This window comes from Furipterus horrens, unplaced genomic scaffold (assembly GCF_987537825.1).
Source record: "Furipterus horrens unplaced genomic scaffold, mFurHor1.1.pri manual_scaffold_3, whole genome shotgun sequence".
NCBI lineage: Eukaryota > Metazoa > Chordata > Mammalia > Chiroptera > Furipteridae > Furipterus > Furipterus horrens.
Window position 1 is genome coordinate 51,184,584 of NW_028327173.1, and position 18,227 is coordinate 51,202,810.

Genomic DNA, 18,227 nt, shown 5'->3' on the forward strand with positions numbered 1-18,227 from the left:
AAGGACTTGGCTATTGGTGAAGAGACAAAGACAACGAGCATCAAGAATTACATCAAAATCTCAGTCTCATTGCTTCCCAATCTTGAAACCATAATGCCAGACTCCACCATTCTTTTTCTATTTTTCTTGGGGCGATGGGACAGCTAGCTACATTTGTACTTTTTACATTCTGACATATCTTCTTCAGGTTATAGTGTGTATATATACACATGTTAGTCTGACTCAGGGCTAATTTATCTTCAGTCTAACACAAGGTGCATGAATCTTTTTTGTTTTAATACACTAAAAATCCATTGCTTAACCATGTGGGATAAAAAGAGTCTCATCAGAATTAAGATAGTTATCATGCCACCATAGCTCAATATTCTTCTAAATAAAATAATTTCTGGCTGAAAATATAAGTGAAATCTTATATTGGTTGGTGTGCCTCAGTGGACTGAGCACCGGCCTGCAAACTGAAAGGTCGCTGGCTGGATTCCCAGTCAAGGCACATGCCTGCGTTGCAGGCCAGGTCCCTGGCAGGGGACGTGTGAGAGGCAACCAATTGATGTTTCTCTCACACATAAAAGTTTCTCTCCTTTTCTTTCTCCCTCTCTTCTCTTTCTAAAAATAATAAATGAAATATTTTAAAACATTAAAAAAAAATTTCCAAGACTTCCGGTTAAGAAGGAGGCATAGGTAAACACTCTTTGCCTCCTCACACAACCACAAGAAGAATTAAAACTAACCTCAAAACAAAAACACCCAGAACTGCCAGAAAAACTAACTGAATGGAAATCTAACAATCAAGGATTGAAAGAAGCCATATTCATCCAGTTGGGTAGGAGGGGCAGAGACACAGAGTCTGGGCAGAGAGATGGAGGCGGAGGCGGCAGTGGAATGGCAGTTCCATGTTCACATGTGGATAAAAACTGAAAGTGATGCCTTGGGAGGATGTGATCCCAGCCGCAGGCCAGACCACACAGCCCAGGGTTTCAGTGCCAGGAAGATAGAGCCCCATAACTTCTGGCTGTAAAATACAGAGGGGGTTGGAGTGGCAGAAGAAACTGCTGGTTTTTCAGGAGAATCTGTTAAAAGGGCCTGCATGAACTTAGAATATATGCAAACCCACCCACTCTGGCATTTACCACCAGGGCAACAGCTGGAAGGGCACCAGTCGAATACGAGAAGTTGGTAAAGTGACTGCAAATGGAGTGAGTGCCAGGCAAACCTCCAGAAGCCAGGCAGAAGCACTGTCCCCTTTTCAACTCCTCCCCCACACAAAGAGCCGCAAAATGATGAAATGGGTAGCCCCGCCCTATTGAATACCTAAAACTTTGCCCCATACAACTTAACAGGTGTGCTAAGAAAGAGAGGCAAAGCAGCTCTACCTAAAACACAGAAACAAACACGGAGGCTGCCAAACTGAGGAGACAAAAAAATATAGCCCAGATGAAAGAATATAACGAAACCCCAGAAAAGAACTAAACGAAACAATGACAGCCAACCTATCATATGAAGAGTTCAAAACACTGGTGATAAGGATGCTCAGAGAACTCATTGAGTATGACAAAAACATAAGGAAAGAAATGAAAGTTACACTAAGTGATATAAAAAAAAAATCCACAGGGAACCAACAGTAAAGGGAAAGAAGCCAGGATTCATATCAGCGATTTGTAACATAAGGAAAAAATAAACATACAACCAGAACAGAAAGAAGAAATAAGAATTGAAAAAAATGAAGACAGTGTAAGTAGAGCCTGGATCATCTCCAAGAATGCCAACATCCAAATCATAGGGATGCCAGACGGAGAAGAGGAAGAACAGGAAGTTGAAAACTTATTTGCAAAAATAATGAAACAAAACTTCCCTAATTTGGCAAACGAAATAGACATACAAGTCCAGGAAGCACAGAGACTCCCAAACAACTTGGACCCAAAGAGGACCATGCCAAGACATATCATAATTAAAAATGCCAAAGGTTAAAGAAAAAGAGAGAACCTTAAAAGCAGCAAGAGAAAAGAAGAGAGTTGCCTACAAAGGAGTTCGCATGAGACTGTCAGCTGATTTCACAAAAGAAACTTTGCAGGCAAGAAGGGTCTGGCAAGAAGTATTCAAAGTGATGAAAAGCAAGGACCTACAACCAAGATTATTCTATCCAGCAAAGCTATCATTTAGAATGGAAGGGCAGATAAAGTGCTCCCCAGGCAAGGCAAAGCTGAAGGAATTGATCATCACCAAGCCAATGCTATATTAAATGTTAAAGAGACTTATTTAAGAAGACGGTCACTTCCGGCCAAGATGGAGGCCTACACAGACACGCTGCATCTCCCTCTATAACTAAGAAGGAATACAACTACCTCAAAACTAGAGACAAACAGAAGTTCCAGAAAATCGAGCTGCATGGAAGTCCAAGATATAAAGAAGAAATGATCATCCAGACAGGCAGGAGGCATGGAGCCAGGGCAGAGAGGACGTGGTGTGGTGGTGGCAGCAGTGGTGGCAGCAGCAGTGGTGGCAGCAGCAGGCTGCCAGAAAGTGCAGCCACACATTTTAAAAAGTCAGGAGGGACACCTGGGGAGCACTGCCAGCACCAAACAAAACCACACAGCTCACGGTTCTAGCACCAGGAATAATAAAGCCTCATTGCTTCTGACTGTGCAAACTAGTAGGGGTTGGGGCGGAGGAAGAAACTGCTGGTCTCTCAGCAGAGTCCACTCGTTTAAAGGACCCCCACAGTCCTAGAACATCCACAGACCCACCCACTCTGGGAATAATGGCCAGGGCAACAGCTAGAGAGGCACCAGTCCCATACAAACTGGGGGAAGTGCCTGGAAAAGGGGCCAGTGCTGGGCAAGCGGCATTGTTCCCTCTCAGATCCCTCCCCCACTTACAGCGCCACAACATGGTGAAACAGGTCGCCCTCTACTGAAGAGAAACCTAAGGCTCCATCCCTTACAACGTAACAGAAGCGACAGCTCTACCTAAAGGACACAGGTAAACAAACACAGGAGCCTGTAAAGATGAGACAGAGAAGTATGACCCAAAAGAGGGAATAGATCAAGGTTCCAGTGGGAGAACTAAGTGACAAGGAGATAGCCAACCTAACAAATGAGGAGACAGCAAACCTAACAGATGCAGAGTTCAAAACAGTGGTGATAAAGATGCTCACAGGCTTGACAGATATGTTTGAGTATGGCAAATACATAAGAGAAGAAGTGAAGGTTATGCTAAATGAAACAAAGGAAAATCAACACAAAACCAATGGTGAATGGAAGGAAACTGGTGTTCAAATCAATGATTTGGAACATAAGGAGGAAAACAACAATCAACCAGTACAGGATGAGGAAACAAGAATTGAAAAAAAATGAGGAAAGACTTAGGAACCTCTGGGACAACTTTAAACATGCCAATATCCAAGTCATAGGGGTGCCAGAAGGAGAAGAGAAAGAGCAAGAATTGAAAACTTATGTGAGAAAAAAATGAAGAAAAACTCCTCAAATTTGGTGAAGGAAAGAAATAGACATACAAGTCCAGGAAGCATAGAGAGTCCCAAACAAGCTGGACCCAAAAAGGGCCATGCCAAGATATATCATAATTAAAATGCAAAAGGTTAAAGATAAGGAGAGAACCTTAAAAGCAGCAAGAGAAAAGCAGAGAGTTCCCTACAAAGGGTTGCCTATAAGACTATCAGCTGATTTCTCAAAAGAAACTTTGCAGGCAAGAAGGGACTAGCAAGAAGTATGCAAGGTGATGAAATGCAAGGACTTACAACCAAGATTATTCTATCCAGCAAAGCTATCATTTAGAATGGAAGGGCAGATAAAGTGCTTCCCAGACAAGGTAAAGCTAAAGGAGTTCATCATCACCAAGCCATTATTATATGAAATGTCAAAGGGACTTAAGAAAAAGAAGATCAAAACTATGAACACTAAAATGACAACAAACTCACGAGTATCAACTGAATCTAAAAAATAAAAACAAAATCCAACTAAGCAAACCAGAATAAGAACAGAATCATAGCTATGGGGATCATTCGGAGGGTTATCAGCTGGGAGGGGAAAGGGGGAGAAAGGGGGATATGGTACTGGGATTAAGAAGCATAATTGGTTGGTACAAAATAGACAGGGGGAAGTTAAGAATAATATAGGAAAGAGTGAAGCCAAAGAACGTATATGCACAACCCATGGACATGAACTAAGGGGGGTGGGACTGCTGGAGGGAAGGCAGATACTGGGCAGAGGGGAGCAAAGGGTGAAAAAATTGAAACTACTGTAATAATATAATCAATAAAATATATATTTTAAAAATTTTCTGGCTGTCAAGAGCAGTGACCTCTGGCTAACAGAAGCAGAAATGAAAGGAAATAGAGACGTGAAAACAGATTTTTTAAACCTATATCCTCCTGTAATGTTTGAACTTTTTTCCATGAACATACATTTCTTTTATTATAGAAACAAATGTTTCTTTAAAAACAAAAGGTCAACATTATAAGCATTAAAATGACAACAAGCTCACAACTATCAACAATGGAATCTAAAAAATAAAACCAAAAATAAATTAAGCAAGCAACCAGAACAGGAACAGAATCATGGGTATGGGGATTATTTGAAGGATTATCAGCTGGGAGGGGAAGGGAGGCAATAGGGGAAAAGGTGCAGGGATTAAGAAACATAATCGGTAGGTACAAAATAGACGCGGAAGTTAAGAACAGTATAGGAAATGGAGAAGCCAAAATACATATACACGATCCATGGGCATGAACTATGGGGGGTGGGATTGCTGGAGGAAAGGGTACCGGGTGGGGAGGGGCAAAGGTGGAAAAATTGGGACCACTGTAATAGCATAATCAATAAAATATACTTAAAAATGGCCAAATACTTTAATCACTCTGCTTAGTTTTATTTCTAATATGAAGTACTAAAAAAAAAAACAAATCATAAAATCTGAGTTCTGATTTCTATAAATCATTTAATTTATGTGCCTCAGGGATTTCATCTACGAAATAAACTCTAAATCTTCCTTAAAACTCTGAATGACTCCTTGAAAGCTAAGTCAAGTATCTGTCTAAATCAAAGGCACACAGGAAATTAAGTTTATTTGACTGTTAGAAATCAATATTTTATTGCAGAAAGTAAAATTCTTATGATTAAAAAAGAACATAGTTAACATAAAGATTACATAAAGAAATCAACATAAGGATTACATAGTTTACAGTTATTTCGGGGGTGGGTGGGAACTCATTGGTGCTTCCTAAGTGCAGATGCTGTTCCAATTCACGCATCTGCAGGGTAAAGCTCACTGCCTGGCTAGTTTTTGTAAGGCTTGGGAGCTAAGAATAGGTTTTACATTTTTAAATGGTTAAAAATAACAGAAAACAATAATATTTTGTGCTGATGAAATTACATGAAATTTGAACTTCAGTGTCTGTAAGTCAAATATTATTGGAACACAGGGTGCCATTCATTTACCTATTGTCTATGGCTGCTTTTGTTCTCCAAGAGTTGGGCAGTTGTGACAGAAACCATATGGCCCACAAAGCCTAAATACTTTCTATATTTCAGAAAAAGTTTTAGTCATTCGACATACAGCTGTAAATAAGAGAGAAGCATCATACATTTATGGAGATTACATGCTGGTTGGGAGAAGAGATGACAATAAGCAAAAAAGTAATTGTGCCTAAGTATCTAGACAAAAATAAAGCATGGCAGGGAGTCCCAGTGTTTGAGGATAAGAGTTGTTAAATAGCGTGCTTGAAGGAAAACCTTAATGAAGTGGTCTTTCAGCAAACACCAAAGATAAGAAGAAAGCTCACAGTTGCTTACAGGAAGAAAATTCCCGGAATAAGTACAAAAGCCCTAAAAAGAAAGTGGTTTATTCTGGGAACAGCTAGGAGACCAGTGTGGCTGCAGCCAAGCGAGTCAGAAGATCAGCAGCAAATGAGGTCAGAAGGAAAAAAGGCACCAGGTCAAGTAGGGTTACAGTCTAGGAAAAGTATTTGGCTTTCTCTCTTGATAAAATGGAAAGCCAGTGGACGGTGTGAGGAGAATAGTAACATTTTGGCTTAAGTTTTAGCAGATGAAATGTATTAACATTAGAGTAAAAGGGGAGCTGCCAGAGACCCAAGAAGAAAATCAAGAAAGAACTCTATCAAAGCAGTCAGAGGAAATCTGAAGAAAAACTATCATTCACTGGGGCAAAGAATCCACAAAAATAGTCAAATTTTGGAGTTAAAAAGAATAACAGAAAAGTATCTGTTACAATCATCATAACAATATGCATATCAATGATAAACACAGTAAAAGTGAAAGAGTATAAAAAGAATCTGCAACTTCTGGCCAAGATGGAGGTGTGGGTAGACACGCTTTGCCTCCTTCCACAAACATAAAAAGGATTACATCTACCTCAAAACAAAAAACAATCAGAACTACCAGAAAATCGAACTGCATGGAAGTCCAACAAGCAAAGATATAAAGAAGTAAAAGTCATCCAGACAGGTAGCCAAAAACAGAGCCTGGGCGGAGAGGACGCAGTATGGCGGCTGTCTCAGCTGCAACGGCAAAGTGGTGGCTGCAGCCGGCCATTGGAAAGAGCAGTCATACATTGCAAAAGTCAAGAGGGACACCTGGGGAGTGATCCCAGTCCCAGGCCAGACTGCACATCTCACAATTCCAATACCAGGGAAAATAAAACCGCATTGCTTCTGGCTATGCAAACCAGTGGGGGCTGGGGTGGCAGAAGAAACTGCCTCTCATGAGAGTCCGTTTAAAGGCCCCCAGTCCTAGAATGTTCGCAAACCCACCCACTCTGGGAACCACCACCAGGGCAACAGCAAGAGGGGTGCAAGTCACATATGGGAAGCAGGTGAAGTGATGAGAAAAGGGGCGAGTGCTGAGCAAGCAGCATTGTTCCCTCTCAGACCCCTGCCCCACATACAGTGCCACTACGTGGTAAAATGGGTCGCCCTGTACTGACGAATACCTAAGGCTCCACCCCTTACAACATAACAGGTGTGACAGCTCTGCCTAAGACAAGCAAACACAAGAGGCTGTCAAGTTCAGGAGGCAGAGAAGAATGGACCAAAAGAGGGAGCATATCAAGGCTCCAATGGGAGAACTAATTGACAGGAGATAGCCAGCCTAACAGATTGGTGATAACGATGCCCACTGACTTGACAGACATGCTTAAGTATGTCAAATGCATAAGGAAGAAGTAAAGGCTATGCTAAGTGAAATGAAGAAAAATCCACACAAAACCAATGATGAAGGGAAGGAAGCCAGGGTTCAAATCAACAATTTGGAACATAAGGAAGAAATAATCAGTCAACCAGTACAGCATGAAGAAACAAAATTGAAAAAAAACAAGGAGAGGCTTAGGAATCTCTGGGACAACTTTAAACATACCAATATTTGAATCATAGCGGTGCCAGAAGGAGAAGAGGAAGAGCAAGAAATTGAAAATTTATGTGAAAAAATAATGAAAAAAAAACTTTCCTAATTTGGTAAAAGAAATAGGCACGCAAGTCAAGGAAGCACAGAGGCCCAAACAAACTGGACCCAAAAAGGACCACGCTAAGACACATCAAATTAGAATGCCAAAGGTTTAAGATAAAGAGAGAATCCTAAAAGCAGCAAGAGAAAAGAAGAGCGTTACCTACAAAGGAGTTCCCATAGACTGTCAGCTGATTTCTCAAAAGAAACTTTGCAGGTACAAAGGGACTGGCAAGAAGTATTCAAAGTGATGAAAAGCAAAGGCCTAACCAAGATTACTCTATCCAGCAAAGCCATCATTTAGGATGGAGAGCAAATAAAGTGCTTTTCATACAGAAAGCTAAAGGAGTTCATCATCACCAAGCCATTATTTTATGAAAGTTAAAGGGACACATTTAAGAAAAAGAAGATCAAAAGTATGAACAATAAAATAACAACAAATTCATAACCATCAACAAATGAATCTAAAAAAAACAAACTAAGCAAACAACGAGACAGGAACAGTACCATAGATATGGAGATCATATGGAGAGATATCAGCTGGGAGGGGGAAGGGAGAGAAAGGGGGAAAAGTGCAGGGATCAAGAAGCATAACTGGCAGGTACAAAATAAACAGGATCGTTAAGAATAGTATAGGAGTGCGAGGTGTAGCCTCAGGCCCGATCTCCCTTCTTGTCCTGCGCTGTGCTAGGCCACCTGCAGGGATGCAGTGGGCCATGAAAAAAAAAGAAAAAAAGAATAGTATAGGAAAGGGAGAAGCCAAAGAATTTATATGCGCAACCCCTGGACATGAACTAAGGAGGGGGGATTGCTGGAGGAAAGGGAAGTACTGGGCAGAGGGGGGCAAAGAGGAAAAAAATTGGGACAACTATAACAGCATAACCAATAAAATATACTTTTAAAAAAGTACATCTTAAAAGTTCTCATGACATGAAAAAAAATCTGTACTATGTATGGTGATGAATGTCAACTAGACTTATTGTGATTATTTTGCAATACATACAAATTTTAAATCTTATGTTATATACATGAAACTAATATAATGTACATCAATTACACCTCAATAAAAACATTAAAATAGATACAAAAATAATAGTATAGGAAATGGAGAAGCCAAATAACTTATACGCATTACCCATAGACATGAACTAAGGGGGGTGGGATTGCTGGAGGGAAAAGGAGGTACTGGGCAGTGAGGGGCAAAGAGGAGTAAGTTGGGACAACTGTAATAGCATAATCAATAAAATATACTTAAAAATGAGAGAACCTGCAATGAGCAGCTACACTGTTTCTAGTTTGGGGCTATTATAAATAATGTTGCTATGAATGAGCACTTTTGTACAGGTTTTGCGTGAACATAGTGTCTATTTTTCTGGGATAAATGTCTAGGAAGGAACCGGGTGTTTGGCTTTTATAAGAAATTGCATGGCTATACTATTTATCACCAGCAATGTGGAGTGAGTGATCCCATCTCTCCACCTCTACACAAACATTTGTTGCTGTCATGTGTTTTTATTTAAGCAATTTTGTTAGGTGTGTATAGTAGTATCTCACCGTGGTTTTAATTCGATTTCTCTAATGGCTAATGATATTAACCATTTTCATGTTCTTATTTTCTATTTAATCATTATCTTGTAAAATGTCTCATGCCTTTTATCTTTTTCTAATTGGCTTGTCTTGTTACTGATAAGTTTTAAAAGTTCTTGTGTTTTCTTGCTCCTAACTGGGTCTTTCACAGACCAAACAGTTTTTATTTTTTATAAAGTCCAATTCATTGATTTTTCTTTTTATAAGTCATGCTTCTGGTGTGAAGTCTAAGAACTCTTTGCTTAAACCTAGCTCCCTAAGAATTTCTTCAATGTTTATCTCCTAAAAGTTTTACAGTATTATATTCTACATTTAAATTTAAGTCCATGACCCATTTTTAGTTAACTTTTGTGTAAACTGTAGGACTTAGGATGTCCTAAGCACTTTGGATTACCTGTTGCTCTAGCATCAATGGTTGAAAAGGCTTTCATACACCTTTATCAAAAATCAGCTGGGCATAGTTATGAGGGTCTGTTTCTGGATTCTCTGCTGTGTTATGTTTATCACTTGGCCAATACCACACAGTTTTGATTACTGTAGCTACTTAGTAAATATTGAAATTGAGTAGACTGATTACTCACACATTATCTTCTTTTTCAAAATTGTTTTGGCTACTGTTACAGGTTCAATCATTTCTCCTCCAAAAAATGTGTGTTCCAGTACTAAACTGCAGTACCTCAAAATGTGAACTTCTTTGGAGACAGGGCCTTTGCAAGTTAAGAGACATCAGAAGGTCCATAACCCACTATGGCTAGCGTCTTTAAAAAAGGGAAAATTTGGAGACACACATACACACAGAGTGAAGATGAAGATTGGAGTGATAGTTCTCTAAGCCAAGGAAATCACCACAGCTAGGGGAGAGGCATAAACAGATTTTCTCTCACAGCCCTCAGAAGGAACCACCAACCCTGGTGACACCTTCACCTCACATTTCTAACCTTCAGAACTGTGAGACTATAAATTTCTGTTGTTGAAGCTACTCAGTTTGTGGTATTCTGTTACAGCAGTCCAACAAAACTAATAGAGATATTCTAGTTTCTTTGCCTTCACATGTAATTTTTAAAATAATCTTGTCTATATCTACATAAAGTATTACTGGAATTGTGGTAAGAATTGTGTTAAACTATCAATTTGGTGAGGATTAACATCTTTCCTATGTTGGGCCTTCCAATCCATGAGCATGGTACGTCTCTCCATTTGTTTAGATCTTTGATTTCTTCCATCAGTTTGTGTAATTTTCAGCGTACAAATAAAGCACGTGTTTATTGGATTTACAACTAAATATTTCCTTTTTTTCTTTTTTTACCAATTATAAGTAGTATTTAATTCTTAATTTTGGTGTCTATGTGTTCAATGCTAATATACAGAAATACAATTGATTATTGTTTGTATCCTGCCATCTTATTAAACTCACTTATTAATTCAAAATTTTTTGTAGAATCTTGGGATTTCTACTTATCAAGTCATGTCATTTGCAAATGCAGAAGGCTTTATTTGTTCCTTTGCTCTGAATGCCTTTTTTCCCTGTATTCCTTCTTGCATTTACCATCTTTTTGATTTCTGCAAGGTCTGCAGTAATATCCTGTTTCATTCTTTGTATTGATATTTTGTGTTTTCTCTCTTTTATTATCTTGCCAATAATTTATTAATTTTATTGCTCTTTGCTTCACAGACTTTCTCAATTTGTTTTATTTTTCCTTTCAGTTATTCTATGCTTTATTATTTCCTTCCTTCTGCTTGCTTTGGGTGCATTTTGGTTTTCTTTTTCTAAGTTTTTGGGGTAGGAGCTTAAATTTTTTTGACACTTTTAAAAAATCCTCACCAGAGAATATGTTTTGTATTGATTTTAGAGAGAGAGGAAGGGAGGGAGGGAGGGAGGGAAAGAGAGAGAGAGAGAGAGAGGAAACGATGTGAGAGAGCAACATCCACCGGTTACCTCCAGTGTGTGCCCTGACCAAGGCCAAACCAGCAACCCAGGTATGTGCCCTGACCAAGAATCGAACCTGGACCTTTCTGTGCACACAATGACGCTTCAACCAACCGAGCCAACCTAGCCAGGGCCTTTTCTTCTTTTCCTAATGTATATATCTAGTACTTTAAATTTCCCTCTCAGCACTGCTTTAGTTACATTCCACAAATTTTGATATGTTGCAATTTCATTTTCATTTAGTTCAATATATTCCTTTATTTCACTTTAGACTTCACTTCTGACTTACAATTTACTTAAAAGAATGTTCTTTAGCTTCCAAGTGTTTGGAGGTTCTCCTGTTATTTTTCTATTATTAATTTCTACTTTGATTCTATTGTGAATGATTTTCAATTCTTTTACAAAGATTGAGGTTTGTCTTACAGTCCAGGATAGAGCCTATCTAGGCATATGTTTCCATGGACACTTGAAAAGAATGTGTATTCTGCTGATGTTGGGTAGACTGTTCTATAAATGCCATTTATGTGCTTGTGGCTTATGGTGTTTGTACATTTGTTCTATAACCTTGGGGATTTTCTGCCTAGTTGTTACATCAACTATTAAGAAAAGGGTGCTGAAGTCTCCATTTATAATTCTTCAAATTTTGCTTTCATTTTTTGCTTCACCTAATTACAGTTCTTTTGTTTGGTGTATATGAATTTAGAATTGCTTTTCTTCTCTGTGCATGGATCATTTTATCATTATATAATGTCCCTCTCTGTCTCTGCTGAGTTTCTTTGCTCAGAAATCTATTCTAATATTAACATTGCTCGTCCTGTTATCCTTTCATACGTGTTTTTCCATCCTTTCACATTCTATTTGCCTATATCATTATATTTGAAGAGTTTCTTAAAGATAGGATGTTGTTCTGTCATATTTTTAATCCATTTTGTCAGTCTCTATCTTTTGAATAGTCTCTTTAGGCTATTTACATTTAATGAAAATACTTACATATTAAGACTTTTGCCTGCCATTTTTGTTTTTTTTTCTGTTTTTTTATTTCTTTGCTCTCTTGCCTTCCTGTACATTACTTGACTGTTTTCTAGAATTTCATTTTTACTTATCTACAGTGTTTTTGAGTATGTTTCCTTGTATAGCTTCTTTATGGGCTGCCCTATGTATCGTCGGCAGCCGTCCGTCTCGAGAGACGATGGTGTAGCCTCTTAAGAGTCTATCTGCACCGCCAAGAATGGCTGTGCAGTCCGACTCGGGAGTGACATGGTATCTGTCTCCTCCCGTGCTGAATCGACATCATGCGATGACGCTGAAGCTACAGAGCCTGGGCAGGGTAATATGGAGGGTCTGCTGTTGCCCATGCAGCAGACCCCCCCTCTCTTCGCAGCTGAAGGGTCCAAGGGAAAGACGGAGTCGATACAGCTTGGGTTCAGGTGCGCCGCAGGAGTTGCCGGTGTTGACTACAACGTCAAACCGCCTTAGGGACTCCGGCTCCGGATTTTCTGTCAGGGTTTACTCCCTTAGCCTTTCCCCTGAAGAGGTATGCCGCAAGGCAGCGGAGGTTTTTTGGAGTCAGAGTTTTCCTTCTCTGATGTACCCTGACTGGGCTGCCCTATGTATACATTACATATAACTAACTTATCATAGTCTCCTGGGCATCATCACTTTATAAGTTCAAGTGAAAGAGAAAAACTTTGCCTCTTTTTATGTTCCTCTACTTTCCCCCTTTATAATAATATAATTGTAAATAGAAAACAAGAATGGAGAGATAAAAGCAGGCTTCAAAGTAGCTTGGCTATGAAAAGCAGAGATTAAAGGCAACTGCTGGGTAGGGTGAAATTAAAGGGATTATTTTATTTGGTTGGTTGAATTTTAAAAGGAGAAAGACTTGAACAAAGCCTAAAGCTAAAAGTCAGTAGAAAAGGGTGCTGAAAGATGAGAGAAATATTGGGAGACTGGCAAAGCAAGACTTCTAAGAGAGCTGGGAGGAGAGTAAGATCCACAGCACAAATGAAAAGGCCATTCAGGCTAAGAAGAGGGACACTGCTCCCATTGGGATAGAAAAGACTAAAGGAGAAAGCTCGAGACAAAAGTCTGTACAGGGGATGGGGAGTGATGAGGGAGGTCTTGTTTATGATAGTCTTCTTTTTTTTTTTTTGTAACTAAGGAGAGCAAAAATCATCTGCTTAGATTATGGGAGAAAGTATTGGAAGAGATGGGCAAACGAGGTTCAAGTTTAGCCTTTGAACAAAATGGAAGCAGCAGCACATGAGATAAAAGATCATTCATAATCAGCATTTAAAGCTCTCGCTGATTTTGAAAATATGCAGTTGCCAAAGGAACAATTTCCAAATTTTTATAATTTTCCCCTTAATTTTAGCCTGTACCGTATACTAAAACAGAAATGGTAGAACATTTAACTGACCTAGGACTGGAATTTTACAAGGTTAGTTCAAAAGAAGGATAAAGAGACAAGAAAGAGATAGGTAAGCAAATTCCTGATATCTATTAGTATACAAGCAAAAGATTTTCAATCCCTGTTAAGAATGTGGGGTGCCATCAGAGAGATGCCTCAAAGTACTGGAGGCTTTTTTCCTTTCTATATAATCAAAATATTTCTTTTGCATAAATATCTATATTGAATGTGGAGTGTGAAAAGTTTGGGATTCTCATATATTCCTTTGCTGCCCTCCATTCTAGTTTGTCACTGTGCCTCTTAAAGCACCTAGAAAGGAGTCCAATGTTTGAACCATTTTCTAGCTACAGAAAATGACAGTGGGATTTTAAGCTTCTGCAGAAATGCCCACATAACAATCCCTATCCATAGCTCAAACACACAGCTTTTGATTATGTTAGTTTTCTAACCATTTCTTCAAGTAAATATTGGGTTCCCAGTGCTTTCTTAAGGGAACCTCTAGTGACATTCTAAAAACACGCCTTAAAACCTATTTTAATCCACAAAATGCTTCCTAAATTTGGTAAGAGGTCAGGTTTAATTTTTAGCAATAGAAACATTATGTCTGGGAGCAAAGCATTTTGGCCTAATTATTCTGAGGTGTGGTTGATAGTGAATGAAGATAAAATATATCTGAGGAATTACATAAAGGCTATATTTACTATACTCTACATTTATTTTTCTCCCCCACTAGAATGTAAACACCAGGAGGGCAGGGACTTTTACTATCTCTCATCCCTACAAAAGCATCTGTCACATAGCAAGCACTGATTAAGTATTTGATGGCTGGACTGATGAATGGTGCTGAAGGCTCTCCTGAAGCTTAAATGAATGCTAAATATAAGCCTAAATCCCTACAGTACCTTTTTAACAGTCTCTTTTTCCCAGTTTTCTGATACAGTTATGAAGATAAATATGTACAAAAAGAGAGTTTATTGTTTCTAAGATCATTGCTTAAGATAAAATTAAGTTTGAATATTTGAAAATAGTGAACAAGTGTCACTTTATATATAAATAGTGACTGTTGTGTTGACTCCAGAAACATTCTCACTGCTCAGGAACTCAAGAGTCTGCTAAAAATTTGAGCTAAAATCCAGTCTCCATATTTCACATTAAGGACATCACAGTGCACCATTAAGTTCACCCACACCCTCTTCTTCTATGAAGTATTTTCATACTCCATACATTTAATTTAAATCAAGTAGAATCAGAACTCTCATAAGACAGTTTATATATTTGACAAAAGATGAATATCAAAGCACATAATTACAGAAAAACTTTAAAATTCTTCATCAAAGCATTTTCCTTCAAAGCATATTTCTTATTAAATGTTAGTAAACAATTCCATATTTCTAATAGATACGGAAATTACAAGCTACTTTTCTCTTACCTAGTTTTACAGGAAAGCCTGGAGGAAGCTTCATCTGAACAAACTCTCTAAGCTTGTTAAAGTGCTTAAAGGGAGCTATTACTTCCAAAACATTCAATATTCTGAAAAATGGAAGAAGAAAAAATGTTTTCATTTTTCAAGTAATTTTTTAATGTCCTTATGTTGTTTTATAACTGCAAGCTTCAGACCTAGACATTATTACTAACTTCTAGATATTAAGAATGAGAAAATGATACCTCTTTCTTCCTCTTGAATTTTTTGTTTTTATTATTCTTTTTACGGTATAGAAGTTTATAACTTCTACATTTTATTGTGCAGTCATAATTTCCACAGTTGTTTGACTTTAGGTCTATATTTAAATGAATTCAAGGCTTACACCCATCTTCTTCCTAAAGTTTAGTCATTCCCATGTTCTTTAATTCACTTCGCTATTTGGGTGTCTAAATTTCACTGTCAATTTTTTGTGTGTGAAGGGATTTTATGTGCTTGGTATTCCTTGGTTTCTTGCATATTCGATAAACAAGTGTTTCTTTTCCTCATAGTCAAAGAGAAATTTGGCTGCCATAAAATTTCAGTTTATACTTCTTTCCCTCTAAACTATAATTTCATAATGTCTCCCAGCATTCAATACTGCACTAGTCATTATACTGTAGCTTCTCCTTTCACCTTTTGGTTTAATGGATTTCATTTTCAAATAGTAGTATTTTTCTTTCAAAAAGGGTCCATGGCTTCTAGATTTCTTGAATTCTTCTTTTTTAACTGACATCTTAGCTAGATATGCTATCAGATCACATTTTCTTTGCCTCAGAAATGTTAAGATGTAAAAAAATATAAGAGCAGGCCATATTTTATCCCTTTTCTGCCCAAATGCCATTAGACTTCTGAATGAAAATTACAGTCATATAGTTTTATTTTTCTTTTAAGCTTCTTGTATGTTTTCTTTTTTTAGTTTAATTTTGATTTATTGTTTTTCTATTATAGTTATCCCATCTGTAAAGTCACATAGTTTCATCAGATAATTATTGTTACTTACAAACTCATCAATGTTTCTTAAAGCCTAATATTATGCTAGATTTAGTTTTCCTTACAGAGAAATTTTCTTTCTCCGTATTTATAATGTTATTTTGGTTACATTTTAGAGGCTTTCTGTATAAGTGGAACGCCAAGGATCTTTATGTTGAACCATATTTGTTCCCCATAAATATTATTTCTCTAATTACCTTAACCTCTTCTTTCACTGCATTCACTATGAGCTATCAAAATTTAATTTTTTTTGCCACATCTATTCTGTTTGTTGTTGTTACTAAAGCACAGTATTCCCTCACTTATCGCAGGTATTATGTTCTAGAGCCCCCCGTGAAGTAGGAACCTTACATTTAATCTACATTCTTAAACCTACATAACTTTAACAACATATGTATACAGCACAGCAAAATCCTGCAATATAGCGAAAAATCCGCGATAAATGATTAAATATAATATTTTTAAAAATCCCGTGATACAGTGAGGCTGTGATAAGTGAACCGCGATATAGAGAGGGACTACTGTATTTGTTTTGCAATAATCCTATTTAGTGCTTAATTTATTTCCTTAGCTTTACAATCTCTTTCATTTTATTCTATTATCACCTCATCTACAGTGATCCAATTTACTCATTTCATTCTTTTTAAGCTTGTCTATAGCACTACAAAGAATTTTCTTCTTTCTTTCACCTATGTTTTATTCAAAAATGATTTTTTTGGCCTGGCTTTTACATGCTATATTCATTACTTTTTTTCAGGGGAAATAGTTATAAATGCCACATGTATAAGTTCAAATATACCCATTCTTTTCACATATTAACATCTCTGAAATTGGGACAGCTCCTAAAATTGATAGCATCCTATAATTAACCACACTTTTCTTCTTTATTAGAATATAAATCTGGTATATTTTTTAGTTAATTTGGTCCAAAATATGATGATAATGCAGATTGTATGGCTAACTCCCTTCCCACATCTTCTAGGAACTATCGATCTACTATCTATCGCCCTCTCTGATTTATGGATTGAGGACTGTATAGTGAATCTATTTATTTTTTTCAAGTTAGGCTTTCGGAGACTATAAGAAATGTATAGACTTTGTAGGAAAAAGTAGGTCCTGCTCTTTTCTATGATAATTTGTTTTACTATAGTAGGCCAAATTGGAGGGAAGGAACTATCAAAGGAAAATAGCCTGGGGCTTCACCTCATCCCCTACTTAGTGAGGAGCCTGCAGTTTCAGTTCTGTCAGAGTCAACTCTAGTTACCTTTCTCCCATTCCACCCATTTCACCAAAATTGATTTTTTTTTTTAAAGCTCTAACAGGCTTTAATTAAGTGATCCATGAATTGGGCAGCATCCCCCCCTAGCACTTTAAAACGTGTTCCAAATTGAATTTTTTTTAATGAGCTTCTGATGAGTACAAGTTTGAGAGATGTTCACCGCAATATTGTTTATAACAAAGACAAACTACAATCAAAATGTTTATCAGTAATGGGGTTGATAAAATATGTGACAATACATCAATACTACAAAATACCAAAGAAAAAGACTAAAAAGTAATTGTAAGAAGGGCAATATACACTCATTTTTATAAGAAAACAAAAACCACCTCACTGAACAAAATGTAGACTATGCCATTTTCATAAAAATGCAAAAACACATAGAAAAACCTAGATAAAAATATACTATTTACCTATTAACTATTAGTAAGGTGAAAGTAAATTGTGATTTTTATTCTACAAACTTTCCATGCTGTTAGTTTATTTTATAAAACGTATGTATTTATGTATTATTTTTATAATTAAAAAACTGTTCAAACATTTATCTGGTTAAAATAATAAAAATGTTAATTTTTTGTGAACTAGAAAATTTCTATCAAAGCAATGGCTATTTGCTTTTGCATTTCAAAGACCTTAAATGAACCAAATATTATTGCAGCCTTTAGGATTTAATAACTTCTTTCATAAACTTGTATGGTTAGTAACAAACTTACGACTGAATTCCCAAGGGAAATTCCTGGCTCATGGCTATCGTGGCTTTAAATGTTTTCTTACTCTCTTTGCATACCAGTTCTCTACCAAGATGAGGCGCTCTAAAATGAAAAGAATATATATTAGTAAACATTTTCCATGTGTTATCATCTTCCTAAGAAGACTCTATCCTCTTACAATGACACATTAATATTTCTAATTTTCTTACTCTAAGCATAGAAATAAATTAATATTATGCTAAAAGGAAGTGAGAAATGTATAAGAAATAAAACTAGGGTTACAAAGTGTAAAAGTTCAGAAAAAAATTATAACAACTAATTTTACATTGGATATAATGTTAATAATTAGATTTAGGAACAAAGCAAATCACAAGAAAAGTTTCAAATATCATT

The 18,227-nt window shown here is 37.1% G+C and overlaps 1 protein-coding gene across 2 annotated transcripts in view; it reads right to left on the reverse strand.

Annotated features, from left to right (window-relative positions):
- ANKRD13C (ankyrin repeat domain 13C) overlaps positions 1-18,227 on the reverse strand; it is a 93,137-nt gene that overhangs the window by 3,097 nt on the left and 71,813 nt on the right. For both annotated transcript variants that reach the window (XM_090269610.1, XM_090269609.1), the window contains 2 exons: positions 17,838-17,936; positions 14,823-14,923 (listed from right to left, as the gene is read on the reverse strand). In XM_090269610.1, coding sequence (XP_090125736.1) covers positions 14,823-14,923; positions 17,838-17,936 — 200 coding nt within the window. The remainder of the gene's footprint in view (positions 1-14,822; positions 14,924-17,837; positions 17,937-18,227) is intronic.